Below are 13435 nucleotides of genomic sequence, written 5' to 3' on the forward strand. Positions count from 1 at the left end.
CTGCTCCGGGCACCTGTCAAGCTCAGCCTGTACGACCGTGGCTCAGCAGAGGAGAGGGAAGTTACCCTTTCTGGAAGCGCTTCATCCCACTGCCTCTGAGGAGCACACTGGTGACCACTATGCCGGCGAGTGCCAACATGGCCAGCACGGCCGGCATGACCGCCAAGATCACGCTGCTGCTCTCTGTGGAGACCCGAGCAGTGTCAGGACCGGCACTCCCATGCTGGGGAAGGTCCTGGGGGGATGGAACTGGCACCGCGGCAGGGTGCCAACCCCCTCCCCAGGCTCACTCCCCAGCACACGCATCGGGCTGAGGGAGGCGATGCCAGCCACGCACAGGAGGAGCCGTACCTGTCGCTATCCCTGAAATCTCCTGCTCGCAGTAGGGTGCTGCCCAGCCTGGCTCGCAGTGACACTCCCGCTTGTGGTTGCACACCTGAGATGAAGGTGGAAAAAGCATCAGGGTGGTGGACACACCACAGGGACCAGGACCGCTGCCTGGGCCCCACGCCTGTTCTGGGAGAGGACGATTCCAGAGCGTACCCCATGGTTGTTGCACTTGGCCGAGCAGTTCTTGTTGCCGTAGACCAGGAGGTTCTGGCAGCGCCCAGCATAGCAGACCTAGGAGTAGACAGAGGGGCTCTGAGGCTGCCCAGGGTCCCTTTGGCCAATGGTCACCCCCTGCCCCCGCCACCCCAGCACAGCAACCAGCACGCTCACCATCTCCTCTCCGCACTTGGCACCAGTGGGCACCAGCCTGAGCTTGGCCACCACCTCATTGGCGTCGTTGCTGGCAATGACCGCCTTGCACTTGAAGCGGCCGAAGAAGAGGGAGTAGGAGCCACCACCGAGGACGGGACTGGCGTTGTCACTCAGGCACAGCAGTGTGCCGCACTTCACATCCCTGCACAAGAAGCAGCCATGAACACCAGCGACAGGGCTGGAACGGGACTGGGGAGGGCTGGCAGGGGACTGGGGAGCTTCGCTAGGCCCCGTGGCGCTGTCACCAGACACAGAGACCACCCCACACCCCTCCCGATCCCCTTACTTGGGGCTGCAAGGCCGCTTCCCATACTCAGTGAGGCAGTGCAGGTGAAGATGTTGCTCACTGTTGTGCTTAAAGCAGACATCGGGAGCCACCTGGGCCTCTGCGGGACACACGGAAAGGGTCACGTGAAGCCAGAGCCCACAACAAACCAGCGGCACTACCACCAGTGGCCATGCTTTAGGGTCAGCAGCCATAGCACCCCAGCTAGGGATGCAGGAGGGGACCACAGCCAAGCAATGCTCTGGCCTGAGGAGCCAGGGCTCCAGGCACATCAGCCGGCACGTGCGGCAAGGAGGGTGGGCAGGGTGGGGGAGCCTCTACCTGTGCCCCAGAGCGCGCGGCACTGCTCGCCGTGCGAGGGACAGGCCCCGTTGTAGCAGTATCCATCGCCGTTCTGGCAGGAGATGCCGTTTTCCTGGAAGACGTCCTCCGGGCACTCAGCGCTGAGGCCAGTGCAGCGCTCGGGCAGGTCGCAGTCATTCTTGCTGGCCCGGCAGAGCACACCGGCAGCCTTAACCTGTGTATAAAAGGAGATGTCAGCACCACCTCGATGCTCTCACATCCCCGGATCCATGCGGGCACCACAGCTCAGCAGCACCCTGGTCTTTGAAACATCTCCCTGGCACAAAGATGTTTTATATTGACTGAGCTACTGCACAGGAGGACGGAAACACCATCAGGCCTCAGACTGGGTTTTCCCATGACTAAGTCTCTGCCTGCAAGCAAAACCTTGTGCTTTGCTTTTAATCTGGACTTGCCCCGAGAGTCCTCTTCCAGCCCCGTCTCTTCACATCAAGGCATTTCTTTATGCCTCTGTACAGGAACCATATAACTCTTGACTTTCTCTTGGACAAATGGAGCAGAAGAGGCAAGTTGGTTTCCCGAATCAGGAATGGGCCACACTGATCTCTTCTGAACATTGCCCAGCTCTTCAGCACCTTTCATCCTGTCCTAACCTAACAGAGCCAGGGGACCTGGGCTCCCGAATGCCAGAAACAGAGGCTGCTTCGCCTTCCCAACTGCTTCCGACCCGAGATGCTGACTGCCCATGTAGTGAAAGCATGATTCCCACCCAAAGCATCTGGCTCTGGGCAGGCTGCTACAGATGTCCTTCAGGCTCTCCAGTGGGCTACGGACACACCTTGCCCCTACCGGGAAGCTCCGGAGGAGTCCGGGGTAGGACTGTACACCCGTCAGCTCCCTTCCCTGCCAAACTGGTCCACCCACCGGTGGCAGTACCTTGCAATCCTGGCAGCAGTCCCCCCGGGCACACTCAGCTCCCTCTCTCAGCTGGCAAGTGGTGGCATTGCAGCAGCGGTTGGAGCACTCCTGCGAGACAAGGAGGGACTGAAACCCTCCGGAAAGCCCCCTGAAAGATCCTTTCCTTCCTTTCTGGGGGGGGGACCCAGTTGCCCTGTCAGCAGGTGCCAATGGCAGCTTAGTGACCATGGTCTGAACCATGGGGCAAAACCCACAGCATCATGCCAGGTGTGAACCGTTCCTGCTACCCCTTTATCCCCATTACCGACACCAAACCAAAGGACCAGAAGAGATTTTTTTCAGAAGATGGGGCCTGACCTGGGCCCCTGCTCTCTGATAGCACCATTTGCGCATCTCCAAGAAGGAGAAAACAGGAGGATCTCTGTGCTTTCTGCATTGGGGGGGGGAGCATCCCTTCAGGTCCCAGAGCAGGGCTGTGACACAGGGATTTATCCTACAGACATCACCTTGCCATTTGTCTCAAATTTCCCCCCCTGCGATGCAGTAATTGCCCATGAGAGATGAGGAAAATCTGAGCATGGGTCTTGAAAGGACAACATGCCATGATCCCCCCCCTCCTTGGATCACTTCTTTGGAGGATATGCTGGGGGGGATGTCCATCTTTCCCAGGCACGCTCCTGCAAAAAAATTACAGCCAGCTACATGAAGCGGGGGGCATGCATCCAAGTTATTTTTCAGCAGAAGCATCAGGAACATGAGGAAGATGAGTCTTGCAAAGCACCATGTCCAGCGAAGAGGCTTGCACAGCCTTTTCCGAGTCTGAATGACAGGTCCCAGGTCCCTGCTGCCCACCCTCCTTCCCGGGCTCTCAGAGGGTGTCCCTACCTCTGGCGTGCCGCAGTCACACTGCTCTCCCCGCTCCACAAACTGGTTCCCGCACACCGGCCCCCCGTACAGCTCATCCGCCCTGGGGACGTTCAGCATGCATCTGTTCCTGGGGTCCCCGAGGAATTGCCACATGTCCTGCTCGCTGCAGCGGCTGAAGAGCTTGGGGTAAACCAAGCTGAAGGGGCACAAAAACAGGCAGTCATGAGCAGAGATGGGAGCCCGAGGGCCCTCGCACCCACCAGCCCAGGGAGAAGCTGGAGGGCCACCAACAGACTCAAAGGCATCAACAGACCTTTGAAATGCAGCTTCAAGTGAAGTGTCCACCTAGACCTGACCATCTCATGGGCTTCACCCCATCAGGGCTGTGCTAGACGACATCTTGAAAAATTTGCTGCCCAAGGATACTCCCTGTTCTCCTTCACTCACCCAACACTCGCTGCCATGACACATCCTCCATCAGTTTTGGGGATAGGACAGCGGCAGCCAGCAACATCTTCATCATGAGACATCCCCAGGTTGTGCCCCATCTCATGGGCCATGGTGGACGCAGCACCGATAGGATTCATGCTGTGGTCCTGTGGGACAAGAATTGCAGTGTGGTTCAAACGCTCCACACAGCATCTCCACGGGGCCCACTTGGGCTTCTCAACCGCTCAGTGCCAGGTCTCGCTCCTGTCTGCAATTCGTTCCCTAATGCTGCCATGCTGAGGTAAAAGAAGACAAAAACTAGACTTGGTCCCATGGCCCCTGAAGACCTCCAGACTGGGCTCAGGGGTGTAAGTGAGCTTAGATATAGCAGCTACCCTGAAACGATGCTTTGTGGTGGTTCTGGGCAGCCGCAGGTCCCATGACCGATTGTTCCCGCCCCAGCAAAGGATGCCCTCCCTGGGGAGAGATGAGGAGCACAGCCAGGATGGCTGAGGAGCAATTGCAAACCAAGTCCCAGCCACCTGACAGGTGGTAGTAGAAGCCTTGTGTCCATGGAGCTGCTCTGGGAGGCTCTTGAGGGCTCAGGTATATCAGAGCCCCTCCACAGGCACCCAGCTGGGTTTCCACAGCTACCCTTCCCCTGCAATCCCGACACTTCTCTGGGTCACTCAAGGGTCAGAGATGCCAGGGACCAGATCCAGTCCTAAGGCTGTGGAAGGGGAAAGCTGGAGACCAGTGGAGGAGAGACCCGACCAGTGGAGGAGAGACCAGATCGGTGGAGGAGAGACCCACTCTGGAAAATACAATGGAAGGAGCGCAGAGGGTGGGGCTGCTGCTGCTCTCCTGGTACATGCCCGGGCAGTGGGACCCACCTGGTTGACACCGCCCGAGTCCCTGGTGCACATCACAAGCTTCTTGGCGAGCCCTACAGTCGTGCCGTGGAAGTCTATGCCCCTGTGGGATTGAGATACCACCGTGGCCATGTGGTCTGGGCAGCAGCAGGGCTTGCAAGGATGGTGAGGTGGTGGCCCCCCGTCCTTACGTGATCAGCTGGGCATTGTCGTGTGGCTTCCTCCGCAGCAGCTCTGCCTCCCGCCAGTGGAGGAAGTTGTCCAGCGTTACCTCTGGGTTGGGACTGACCAAGATTTTGTCCTTGTGGCTCCACACCTCCAAGCCAATCAAGGCTATCCGCAGGCGGAGAGGCTGATAAAGCTGGGGTGGGAGACAGTCCAGAGGGAATGCTTGGATTTGAGCTGCACGAGTAGAGGGAAGGTCCCACCTCCCCTAGGGAACCACAACCAAGCCCAGGACCCCTCCTCATTGTGCAATATCAATCAGCTCTGTCACCCCCTCAATAAATAACACAAGCTGGGGTGACCACGTAGACAGGGTTTACCCCATGATCTCTGGGGTCCCTCTTGGCCGGTGAAGGCTGGGATGCTGCTTCCACGCTGCTGACAAAAAGTGAGGCTGAAGCAAGGCAAGCAGAAACCCCACCTTGGTGCACTGCATCCATCACCCTCCCCTCGTTAGCACCTGCTCCAGCTTGAGAGTGACCGCGGGACATGTTCCCAGGAGTTATGAGAAGAAATTTCTCCCCCATTCCCTTAGGAGAGAGCTGGGAGGCAGCCATCCCATGCTCCTGAGGACCCTGGGCTGAGCTGCTTGTCATGGGCAATTTGCACACCCCGTTGGCCAAGGGATTTGGTCACCCTGCAGCAGCCCATCTTGAGATCAGTTCCAAGTCCATCACCCTACCCATGCCAATCTCTCCTCCACCACATTCACTGCAGGGCACGTGCGGGAGCCACGAGGACAGATCCAGACCCCTGGACTCACCTTGTCAACGTGGTTCACGATTTCCTTCATGCGGTTCTGCACTGTGCGCAAGTCCTTGTGTTTTCTGAACTGTGGGAAGGACAGAGAGAGATTTCCAGGCTGGTTTTGACCTCTTTGCTGCAGTGGATTAAAGCAAAAATGCAGGCACCAGCTCACCCCCGACCCTGCTTACCTCCGCATTGTCCACAACCAGGACCAGCTCCACATATCGGGGATCTTTGTGTAACGGAGCTGATTTCTGGAAGGGAAGAGGAAAGTGAGTGCAAAGAGGGGCTCAGCCCTGCAGCTTGCTGAGCCCTGCAGTTGACCCTCCTGTGGGATGTGTTGGATCCTGGGGCATCTTCCAATGTTATTCAAGGCTAGCAGGTCTTCTAGCTTTGCTTTCTGATGTTACTTTGCTGGGTGTTTCAGACATCTTCCAACATACAAGGAAAAACCCAAGCCTGCTACTGGGATAAGGCATGAGATAGGCTCTGCAGGTATCACGGAGCTCATGGGGTGGAGGATGCTCCTACTAATGGTACAGGATCTGAGGACTTGTTCCCACCAGGAGCTAGGCCACTGGGAGAAACCCGTGTTTGGATAACCAACCAACAACGTGTGGGAGAGGAGCATCTCCAAGAGATGCGGTATGGCCCCACTCCTCTCCTGGCCTTCACAGGACCTAGGCTCTTGCAAACTCAGCTATAGGAAGGAGAAGCAGTGCAATCCTTAACCCAGCGGTAGAGCTTCATGGCTGCAGGAATTTTCGGTTGGTGGTCATATTCCAGGGTGGCACCGGACTCTTGGCACGTGCCGCGCTTCCCCCGCAAGTGAGCTGCTCTGTAGACTGCGTGCCGGCCAACCACACTCTCTTCCAGGGGCTCCATCAGGAAGGTGGTCTCATTCACCCGGAAAAACCCACTGCCAAGAGAAAGGGTGGGCATCAGACTGGGGACAAGTCCAGCAAGACACGGACAGACCCTACACACACACCTGCAAGTGCCTGTGCTACAAAATAGAACTGCCAAATCCCAGAGAGGAAACCACCCTACCCCTTCATGGTTCCCACAGGATGAGCTACAGGCCACCAGTGGGATGTGACATTCAGGTCCTTCTGGCCCTGTGCACGAAACCACATCAATGCAAAGTCCCAAGCAGCCCTTGGGTACTGCATGAAGACCCACACCGCTGTGCAGAGATACAGGGTGCACGAGTTCACAGCAATGCGAGGGACTGGATACCTCTTCCCTGCAACCTTGCCTGGCCCAGGAGCACATCAAGGAGGTGCTGCAGGATGGAGGTGACCTAGGGCATGCCAGGAGATGGGGAGCAATCAGAAACACGTCCACAGCAATTGCTTTTGGAGGCTGCAGAAGCACCAGCTGAACAAAAGGTGGCTGGGAGGCTGGAAACTGGCTGCTGGACTGGGAGGGAGCAAACCGTGGCACGGCATCCGTGGCTGGTAGCAAGGGGGGTATCCTGTGCTTTGGGCAGCAGAAATGTCCCAGGGTTCAGCAAGAACTGTCCGGCACTGCCAGGCCAGGTTTAAGACAGGATCCTTGCTGAGCAGCTCAGGATGCTTTCTGTAAGGTGTCCCATGTGCCCTGTCCGTATCATCCTTGTCTCCTGTCCTGCCCTAGCACATCTTGAACTCCTACTATACAAGGACATCAAGTGTCCCATGGATGCTCAAGCTGTGCAAGCCAAGGTCTCCACAGCCACAACCCCTGCTCTCAAAGTGAGGAGGCAGCTGCCACGCAGTTCCAGCAGGTGTTTCTCCTGCAAATGGGTGTTTGCAGGTCCCTGGGTGCTCCAGGGACCACCCATCCTCTTCACACATCCCCCCCGTGAGGGACCCCTTCCTCTCTAGCTTACTCTCTTGCAATGTCTGCCTGCCAGGGGATCTTAAAAGAGCGGAATAGGATTCTTCCATGGCAAACTGAGCAACCTTGCATGGACCTGATGGCTTGGGTTACTCTGCAAGGATGCTTTCTGCCATTAAATGAAGGTAGCCCCATGGCACCTTTTGAGGAATGAGACTCAGCACATCCAGCAGCTGATGGGTAGAGGAAGACACAGCTGGCCTGATTCACCATACGCCGTCCTTTTCTTTTGGAAAGGCATTTGGCCATCAGCTCTAGGAGCTCGGCATGGCTCGGAGGAGATGCCAGCTGCCTGCAAGCTGGTGCATCACCACGAGCACACCTTTGTGCCGCTGGTTGCAGCGCTCGGGGCAAGTTTGGTCTGGTCTGTCCTGGGAAGAGAGGATGGATCCAGGACAAGCTGTGCCTTACTGCCCGGGGAGGGCACTCCTGCCTGGCCCTCCTGTCATGTTCAAGTTTCCAGTTTCATCCCGTGCCATGAGTCAGCCCCCTCAAACCAGCAGGCTTAGCTGCAAAACACTGAGCGCCTTTCCTGCTGGGCACTGAGCCAAGGCGGTCAGCACTCCCACCGCCAGCAGGAAAAGAGATGTCGTCTTCTCTTCCTCGGGGGAAAGCTGAGCTCTCGCTCCCTCAGTACAGCTCTGGCTAGCTGGGGCTTGGTCACACTGGCTCACCGTTACGTGGCACCGTGCCCGTCAGGAGCAGCGCCGTGGCATGAACCAAGGCCAAGCTCCACGCTGCTCTCTGGCCACCGCAGTGCCCTGGGGGAGTCAGAGGTCCTACCTGAGCCCACCGCAGGTGCTGATGCTCACTGCTGAGTCAGCGTGTCCTCGCACCTGGCCCTGATAAAAGCAGTGATCCTGCCACCGAGAGAGAGGACAGGTGTAAAGGGGGCCTGCGCCAGCTGTCAGCATGGCAAGACCCCGCAGGAGCGGGAAAACTGCTCTCCCCGGAGCCAGCCCAGTACCTGAACGTCCGGCTTCTCTGTGATCTCCGTGCCGTTGGCCGAGTAGTGCGTCTCGGTGTAGTGCTGCCCCAGCAGATCCCTGCAGGATGGGGAAGGGGTGTCAGCAGTGACCCGGGTTTTGGGGAGAGGATGGAAAGCTTTGGGGATGAGGTTCATCAGATTGGGAATGGTGGGCCAATGACTTCCCTAGGTGGGTTTGGCAAGGAGGGACAAAAATGCAATATTTTGCTAGCGAGGGTCTGGGCTGAAGGCTTAGATTGCCAGTGCAGTGACACCAGACCATGGAGAACTGATGTTCACGGCAAGGGTAGGAAGCAAGCCTCTCCCTAGCCATCCCACTGTGCCCACCCACACTCACTTGTTCTTCTCCAGCTGCAGGAGGTAGTCCCTGCCTTCGGCACGGACACTGTAGAGGACGCGGTCCGGGTAGATGCTCTGCATGAAAGATAGACAACATCGCAGATCCACCGTCACCAGGAGAAAGAACTACAGAAGAGAGGACCTCTTGGCCCCCATCCCACCCAGAAAGAGGATGTGGTCTGCATGCACCCTGCTGGGAGGCAGCTGTGGTACAGGGAGCCTGGCTGCTCACCCCGGAGGCATCCAGCAAAGACAGGGGAAATCAGAAGAGAAGAAAGCAAGTATGTGGGCAGTAACGCAAATTCCAGGCACATCCTGAGATAAAGAATAGGTCACCAGCAATGAAACAGAGTCAGCAAAGTCTGGTTTCCCGTGTCTGACACATGGCCGTGCCAGAAACTGAGGTTTCCTACTCATCAGTCACAGAGCTCCTTTTTTGGGAACTGAGTTCAGCACTTACTCACAGCTGAACCACAAAGATCCCTGGCCCAATGGCTCTCATCAGCAGACTTCCTTATCGCTGACTGATCTAACATGCAACATGATGGTTAGAGAATAGCCTTCTCTTGGTTCTCATCTGCTACTGAGAGTAGATTTTAGAACCACCATGTGCCAGATCCCCCGAGCGTTACTCTAGCGCTGGTGGACAGGACCTCAAGTCCAACGTCCAGTCACTATGGCTGAGTCAGGGTGGCCATGGCTCAGCCCAGCTGAGCCCCCAGGATGGAGATGTCCCTCCAGAAGAAATGTTTCCCTCTGGGATATCTTGTGATCTCCACCTGCAGAGGTTGGGCCACAGACCTTCAGAGGTCCCATCCCACTGGGGCATCTGAGAGAGACAATGATCCCTTGCGTGGTACCCTGTATCAGGCTGCACCCTTGGCAGCAGGGACCTCCTCAGCCACCACCGCAGTACAGGGACCTCTCCTGAGGGCATGTCCTCAGCTCTTACGGGATCCCGGGGTGGAGAGTTGAGCAAAAGGCAGAGAGTCTCCTGCAGGGCCAGCATTCCTCCTGGATGAGGTGTGCGGCCTCTCCCCGGGGAGGATGACAGCACCTGCTGTCGTACGACAGCTCAGTGCTCCCAGGGAGATGATTCTGCAACCTGGCAGGAGCATGGGCTGAGCGGAAAGTCCTGCTGACTCAGCACCAGTGGGGCCAGGTAAGAGCGTTTACCCGTCACTCCGTCATCCTCTATTCTATACAGTTTGCATTTCCAATCTGAAGCAATGGGCTACTGGCCACGAAACATCCTCTCCGCATGCTGAGCAGGTTGCAACAAGCCTGCCATGCAGCCCCCGTGCACCGCTGGCGTGTGAACACGCTCATGGGTCCCCAGCAAATTCTTCTCTTATGAACAGCCTCTCCCGCCTGACGTGGCCATCCCAGCCCGCGTCTGCCAACAAAGCGATGCTTTGTTATTGTTGGCCACGCTGGAGCCAGACGAGGTCTTAAGAAATGACAGGAAAGCACTTGGAAGGAGTGGTGGGTCAGAGACCATCTCTTGGAGACAACCGCAGGGCAAGTTTTAAAAAAAAAAAAAGTCCTGATAAAACTTCTCTGAATCATCCCTGTCCTTATTAGCATGGGCTTTGCAAGGGCTCCAGATGGGAAGGCTTTGAAAGCGCAGGCAGCTCAGCCCTGCCCCAGCCCTGCTGACCCCGTGACTGTGCTGAGCAAGCAAAGCAGAACTGTGGCCACAGCACACAGAGGGGAGGGATTTCTTCCAGCTGGTCTTCTTAAGACACTCAGAGAGCTTGCAGAGGATCAGGACAGGATGCCACTGTCCCAGCCCTGCACAGGATATTTCTTCCCTGGGTGGGAAGAAGTGACTGGTCTCTCTAGGACAGTAGGGATGGGGCTCGTTGCACTGTGCCGTGTATCAGAGGAGCTGCAGCACAAGAGAGGAGGAAAAGAAAGCAGGTCACTGGGCCACCACGGTCCTTGCTCCCGCTCCATCCAGCCCCACCACTCGCTCTACAACAACGTCCTGCTACTTCCTGCAGAGACCCAGGTTGGGCCAGCGGCGGCTTGGCCGTCTCTACCCAGGCAAAGGACTTTGTCTCTGCATCAATTGGCTCTGGGACGTGGTGGGGAGATCAGCAGGGATGTGCGAGCAAATTTGTGCTGGGGGAGAAGCCAGCAGCTTGCAACACCAGGTCTTACATGGGCTGGAACGCACCCGCCTGTTGCAATACAGCTCTTTGAAATGCTGGAGCGTGGGGACGAGAGAGGTGTCACAGCTTCTGTCAAGAGCGTGTAACTATAAATCTTTTTGAAGGCCCTTCTTGCTTTTTTTCAGATCCCTTTCCATGAAGAACCCAGGTTTGCAACATGTCCTATCATGCCCCTGCCAAGAAGACCATGGCCTGTGGGAAGGCTGGCATCCCAGGAGATTCTGTGCTGCAGGACCCAGGTCTCCATCCTGTCTGCAGGGCTGAATATTTTGATTTAAGCAAAGCCAGAGGGGAGCTGGTCTGCTTCAACCCTCACCTGGCAGATGCTCTGCTGGACCAACCCCATGTGTGCCAACATCTCTGACCCAGGAATCAGCTCTTGGCCCATGCCCATCCCAGCCAGCGACTGCTAATGCAAAGCCACAGGAGGAGCTGGCACAGAAAACACCCATCCCCACTTTGAAGAGGGGCTTGGTGGTGGTCAAGCCTTGCTGAGAATCTTTTCCCCACCAACATTACTGGGAGAGCAAACCAACTTTTGTCCATGAAGAGGAAAATGGCTTGAAAGGCAGGAGACCTCATAATCTCAACATAGCAAGTTTGGGAGGTCCAAGGACCACCCAATGCAAGACCAAATCCACACCACCCATGGCTGTCCCAAAGTTCACAGCTCAAGGCAGATGTCTTCTCCCATGCCGTGGAAAGCAGAGGGACCCTGAGATGGGTGAGCTCCCCTTTCCGGGGGGATCGGTGCAGAGCCGCCCGGCACGCCCAGCACAGATGGTGTCTCTAAATAGCCTGGGGAATGTTTATCTCGTGGACAAGTTTAGGTTTCTAGAGCAGAGAAAACAGATGCCTTCAGGGAGTGTTTTTGAAGCTAGTTTATCAGAAAGGGTTTGAATCACGGATGAACGTGCTGTATGAATTTACTAGGAAATAAATGTCCCCAGCTCCTCCATCTCGATCAGGTGCTAAAGTTGGTGCTTTTTGGTCCTAGAAAAGGAATCCACCTAATTGGCTGAATTTCACTTTAAGGCAATGAGGAAAGCATCTTTGAGGTCAAGGCCATCATCCTATGGACGTCAACACCGAGCACTCAAAACTCCTGAGTCAAACCCCATTCCTTCCCCCAAATTACAAGGTTTCCCAAGAAAAATAACACTGCCTTTCTTTCATGTGGCTTTCTGCAACTGTCTGATTCTTATTTCCTTGTCCCAAAGGACAAAAAAAAAAAAACCAACAACCCAACTTCAGCAAACACAGCAAGAAAAGTGCTTACAGCTCAACGAGGCTTTGCAAATCCCTCCTTAAGCAAAGACCAGATGTCACAAGATCACTGCAAGGCTGCAAGAGGTGGCACCACTGGGTAATGTCTCTGAAGAAAGCACTGGAGAAAGCAGCCCCCCCCACCTCCGAGAGTCCACCCTGCTAGCGGAAGTTCCTATTTTGACCCCAAACAGTCCAGGAAAGCTGATCTGATCAACTGCTTCAAGATCTCCACCTCTGGATTGAAGCAATGGGAGAAAATGTGCACCAGGTCATTCTTCTGGCACAGGGCTAAGTGGGTCCATCTCCAAGCCCAGTTGTGGGCCAAGGGAGTCCAGCTCCAAGCCCGGTGGTGGGCCAAGGGAGACCAGCTCCAAGCCCGGTGGTGGGCCAAGGGAGTCCAGCTCCAAGCCCGGTGGTGGGCCAAGGGAGACCAACTCCGAACCCAGTTGTGGGCCAAGGGAGACCAACTCCGAACCCAGTTGTGGGCCAAGGGAGACCAACTCCGAACCCAGTGGTGAGTCAAGGGAGTCCAGCTCCGAACCCAGTGGTGGGTCAATGAACTCCAGCTCGAAACCCAGTGGTGGGTCAATGGGGTCCAGCTCCAAACCCAGTGGTGGGCCAAGGGAATCCAGCTCCGAGCCCAGCGGTAGGCCAAGGGTCTCTGCTGACTGCAACACCTCCTCCTGGACTCCCTGCAAGGCAGCAAGGTGCCAAGCCGGTATTTGGGAGGCGACGCTACTCACGGATGGTGCAGAGAGGTCCCTTTTCCCCCGAGGTGCCGACACCTTGCGCGGCATCACCATCTCGTACTTCTCAACATGGGCGAGCTTCTCCTCCAGCCTGGCAGTGACGCCTGGGAAAAATCAAAGGTTTTGAGCTGACAATCCCAGAAACAGCCAAGTCAGAGGCTAATGGAAGCAGTCAACATGAAGGTGCAGCAAAGAGCCAAAATAGCAAAAGTCCTGAAATACCTGCTGGGAACGCAACTCCCCGATGGACACCAGGGATGCTCCAGCCCCCGCCATGCCCCAGTGCCCACAGAGTGCTCAGCATCACCCAAGGGCGAGCAGGTCCCTTGAAGGCTGAAAAAACCATACTGGGACGCTGGCATGCAAATAAAGACGGAGGTTTTTCAGCTCCCCGTCTTGCTGCCACAGTTTTGTGACTTGGCGTCTGGCAGCTGCCGGGGGGTTGTGTTTTGGAGCTACAGCTTGTGTCTGGGCTGGCTCAGCCCTCCTCCCATCCTCCCATTTTTTTTTATGTCAGAAGAGAGACATTTCTGTGATAAATCCTTCGCCTTCTCTAGGAGCCCTGAACTGGGAGTTCGCATCGCAGCCGTGCCCGTGCTCCCAGGGTTAGACAGGGCCGGTGG

The 13435-nt window shown here is 56.4% G+C and overlaps 1 protein-coding gene across 1 annotated transcript; it reads right to left on the reverse strand.

Moving 5' to 3' along the window:
• Positions 1 to 61: 61 nt before the first annotated feature.
• On the reverse strand, positions 62 to 12866 carry ADAM8 (ADAM metallopeptidase domain 8). The gene is made up of 18 exons (XM_009698158.1): positions 12807 to 12866; positions 8616 to 8692; positions 8258 to 8336; positions 8074 to 8150; positions 6142 to 6328; positions 5598 to 5663; positions 5426 to 5494; positions 4629 to 4798; positions 4459 to 4540; positions 3584 to 3732; positions 3155 to 3332; positions 2288 to 2377; positions 1370 to 1565; positions 1049 to 1148; positions 721 to 904; positions 544 to 621; positions 352 to 436; positions 62 to 183 (listed from the first exon to the last, which is right to left on the reverse strand). Exons 1-18 carry the CDS (start codon positions 12864 to 12866, stop codon positions 62 to 64), a joined length of 2049 nt encoding a protein of 682 aa, XP_009696460.1.
• Positions 12867 to 13435: the final 569 nt, after the last annotated feature.

Source organism: Cariama cristata, unplaced genomic scaffold (genome assembly GCF_000690535.1).
Source record: "Cariama cristata isolate BGI_N322 unplaced genomic scaffold, ASM69053v1 scaffold9824, whole genome shotgun sequence".
Taxonomy (NCBI): Eukaryota; Metazoa; Chordata; class Aves; order Cariamiformes; family Cariamidae; genus Cariama; species Cariama cristata.

What these genes read in the sequence shown, in the direction of transcription:
- ADAM8 (XM_009698158.1), bottom strand. Translation starts at nt 12,866, where the DNA reads ATGGTGATGCCGCGCAAGGTGTCGGCACCTCGGGGGAAAAGGGACCTC. An exon ending in GGGACCTCTCTGCACCATCC is followed by an intron (nt 8,693 to 12,806) that starts GTGAGTAGCGTC and finishes TCTTTCATGCAG; the next exon opens with AGCATCTACCCGGACCGCGT. An exon ending in CCAAGTGCGGAGAGGAGATG is followed by an intron (nt 622 to 720) that starts GTGAGCGTGCTG and finishes GTCTACTCCTAG; the next exon opens with GTCTGCTATGCTGGGCGCTG.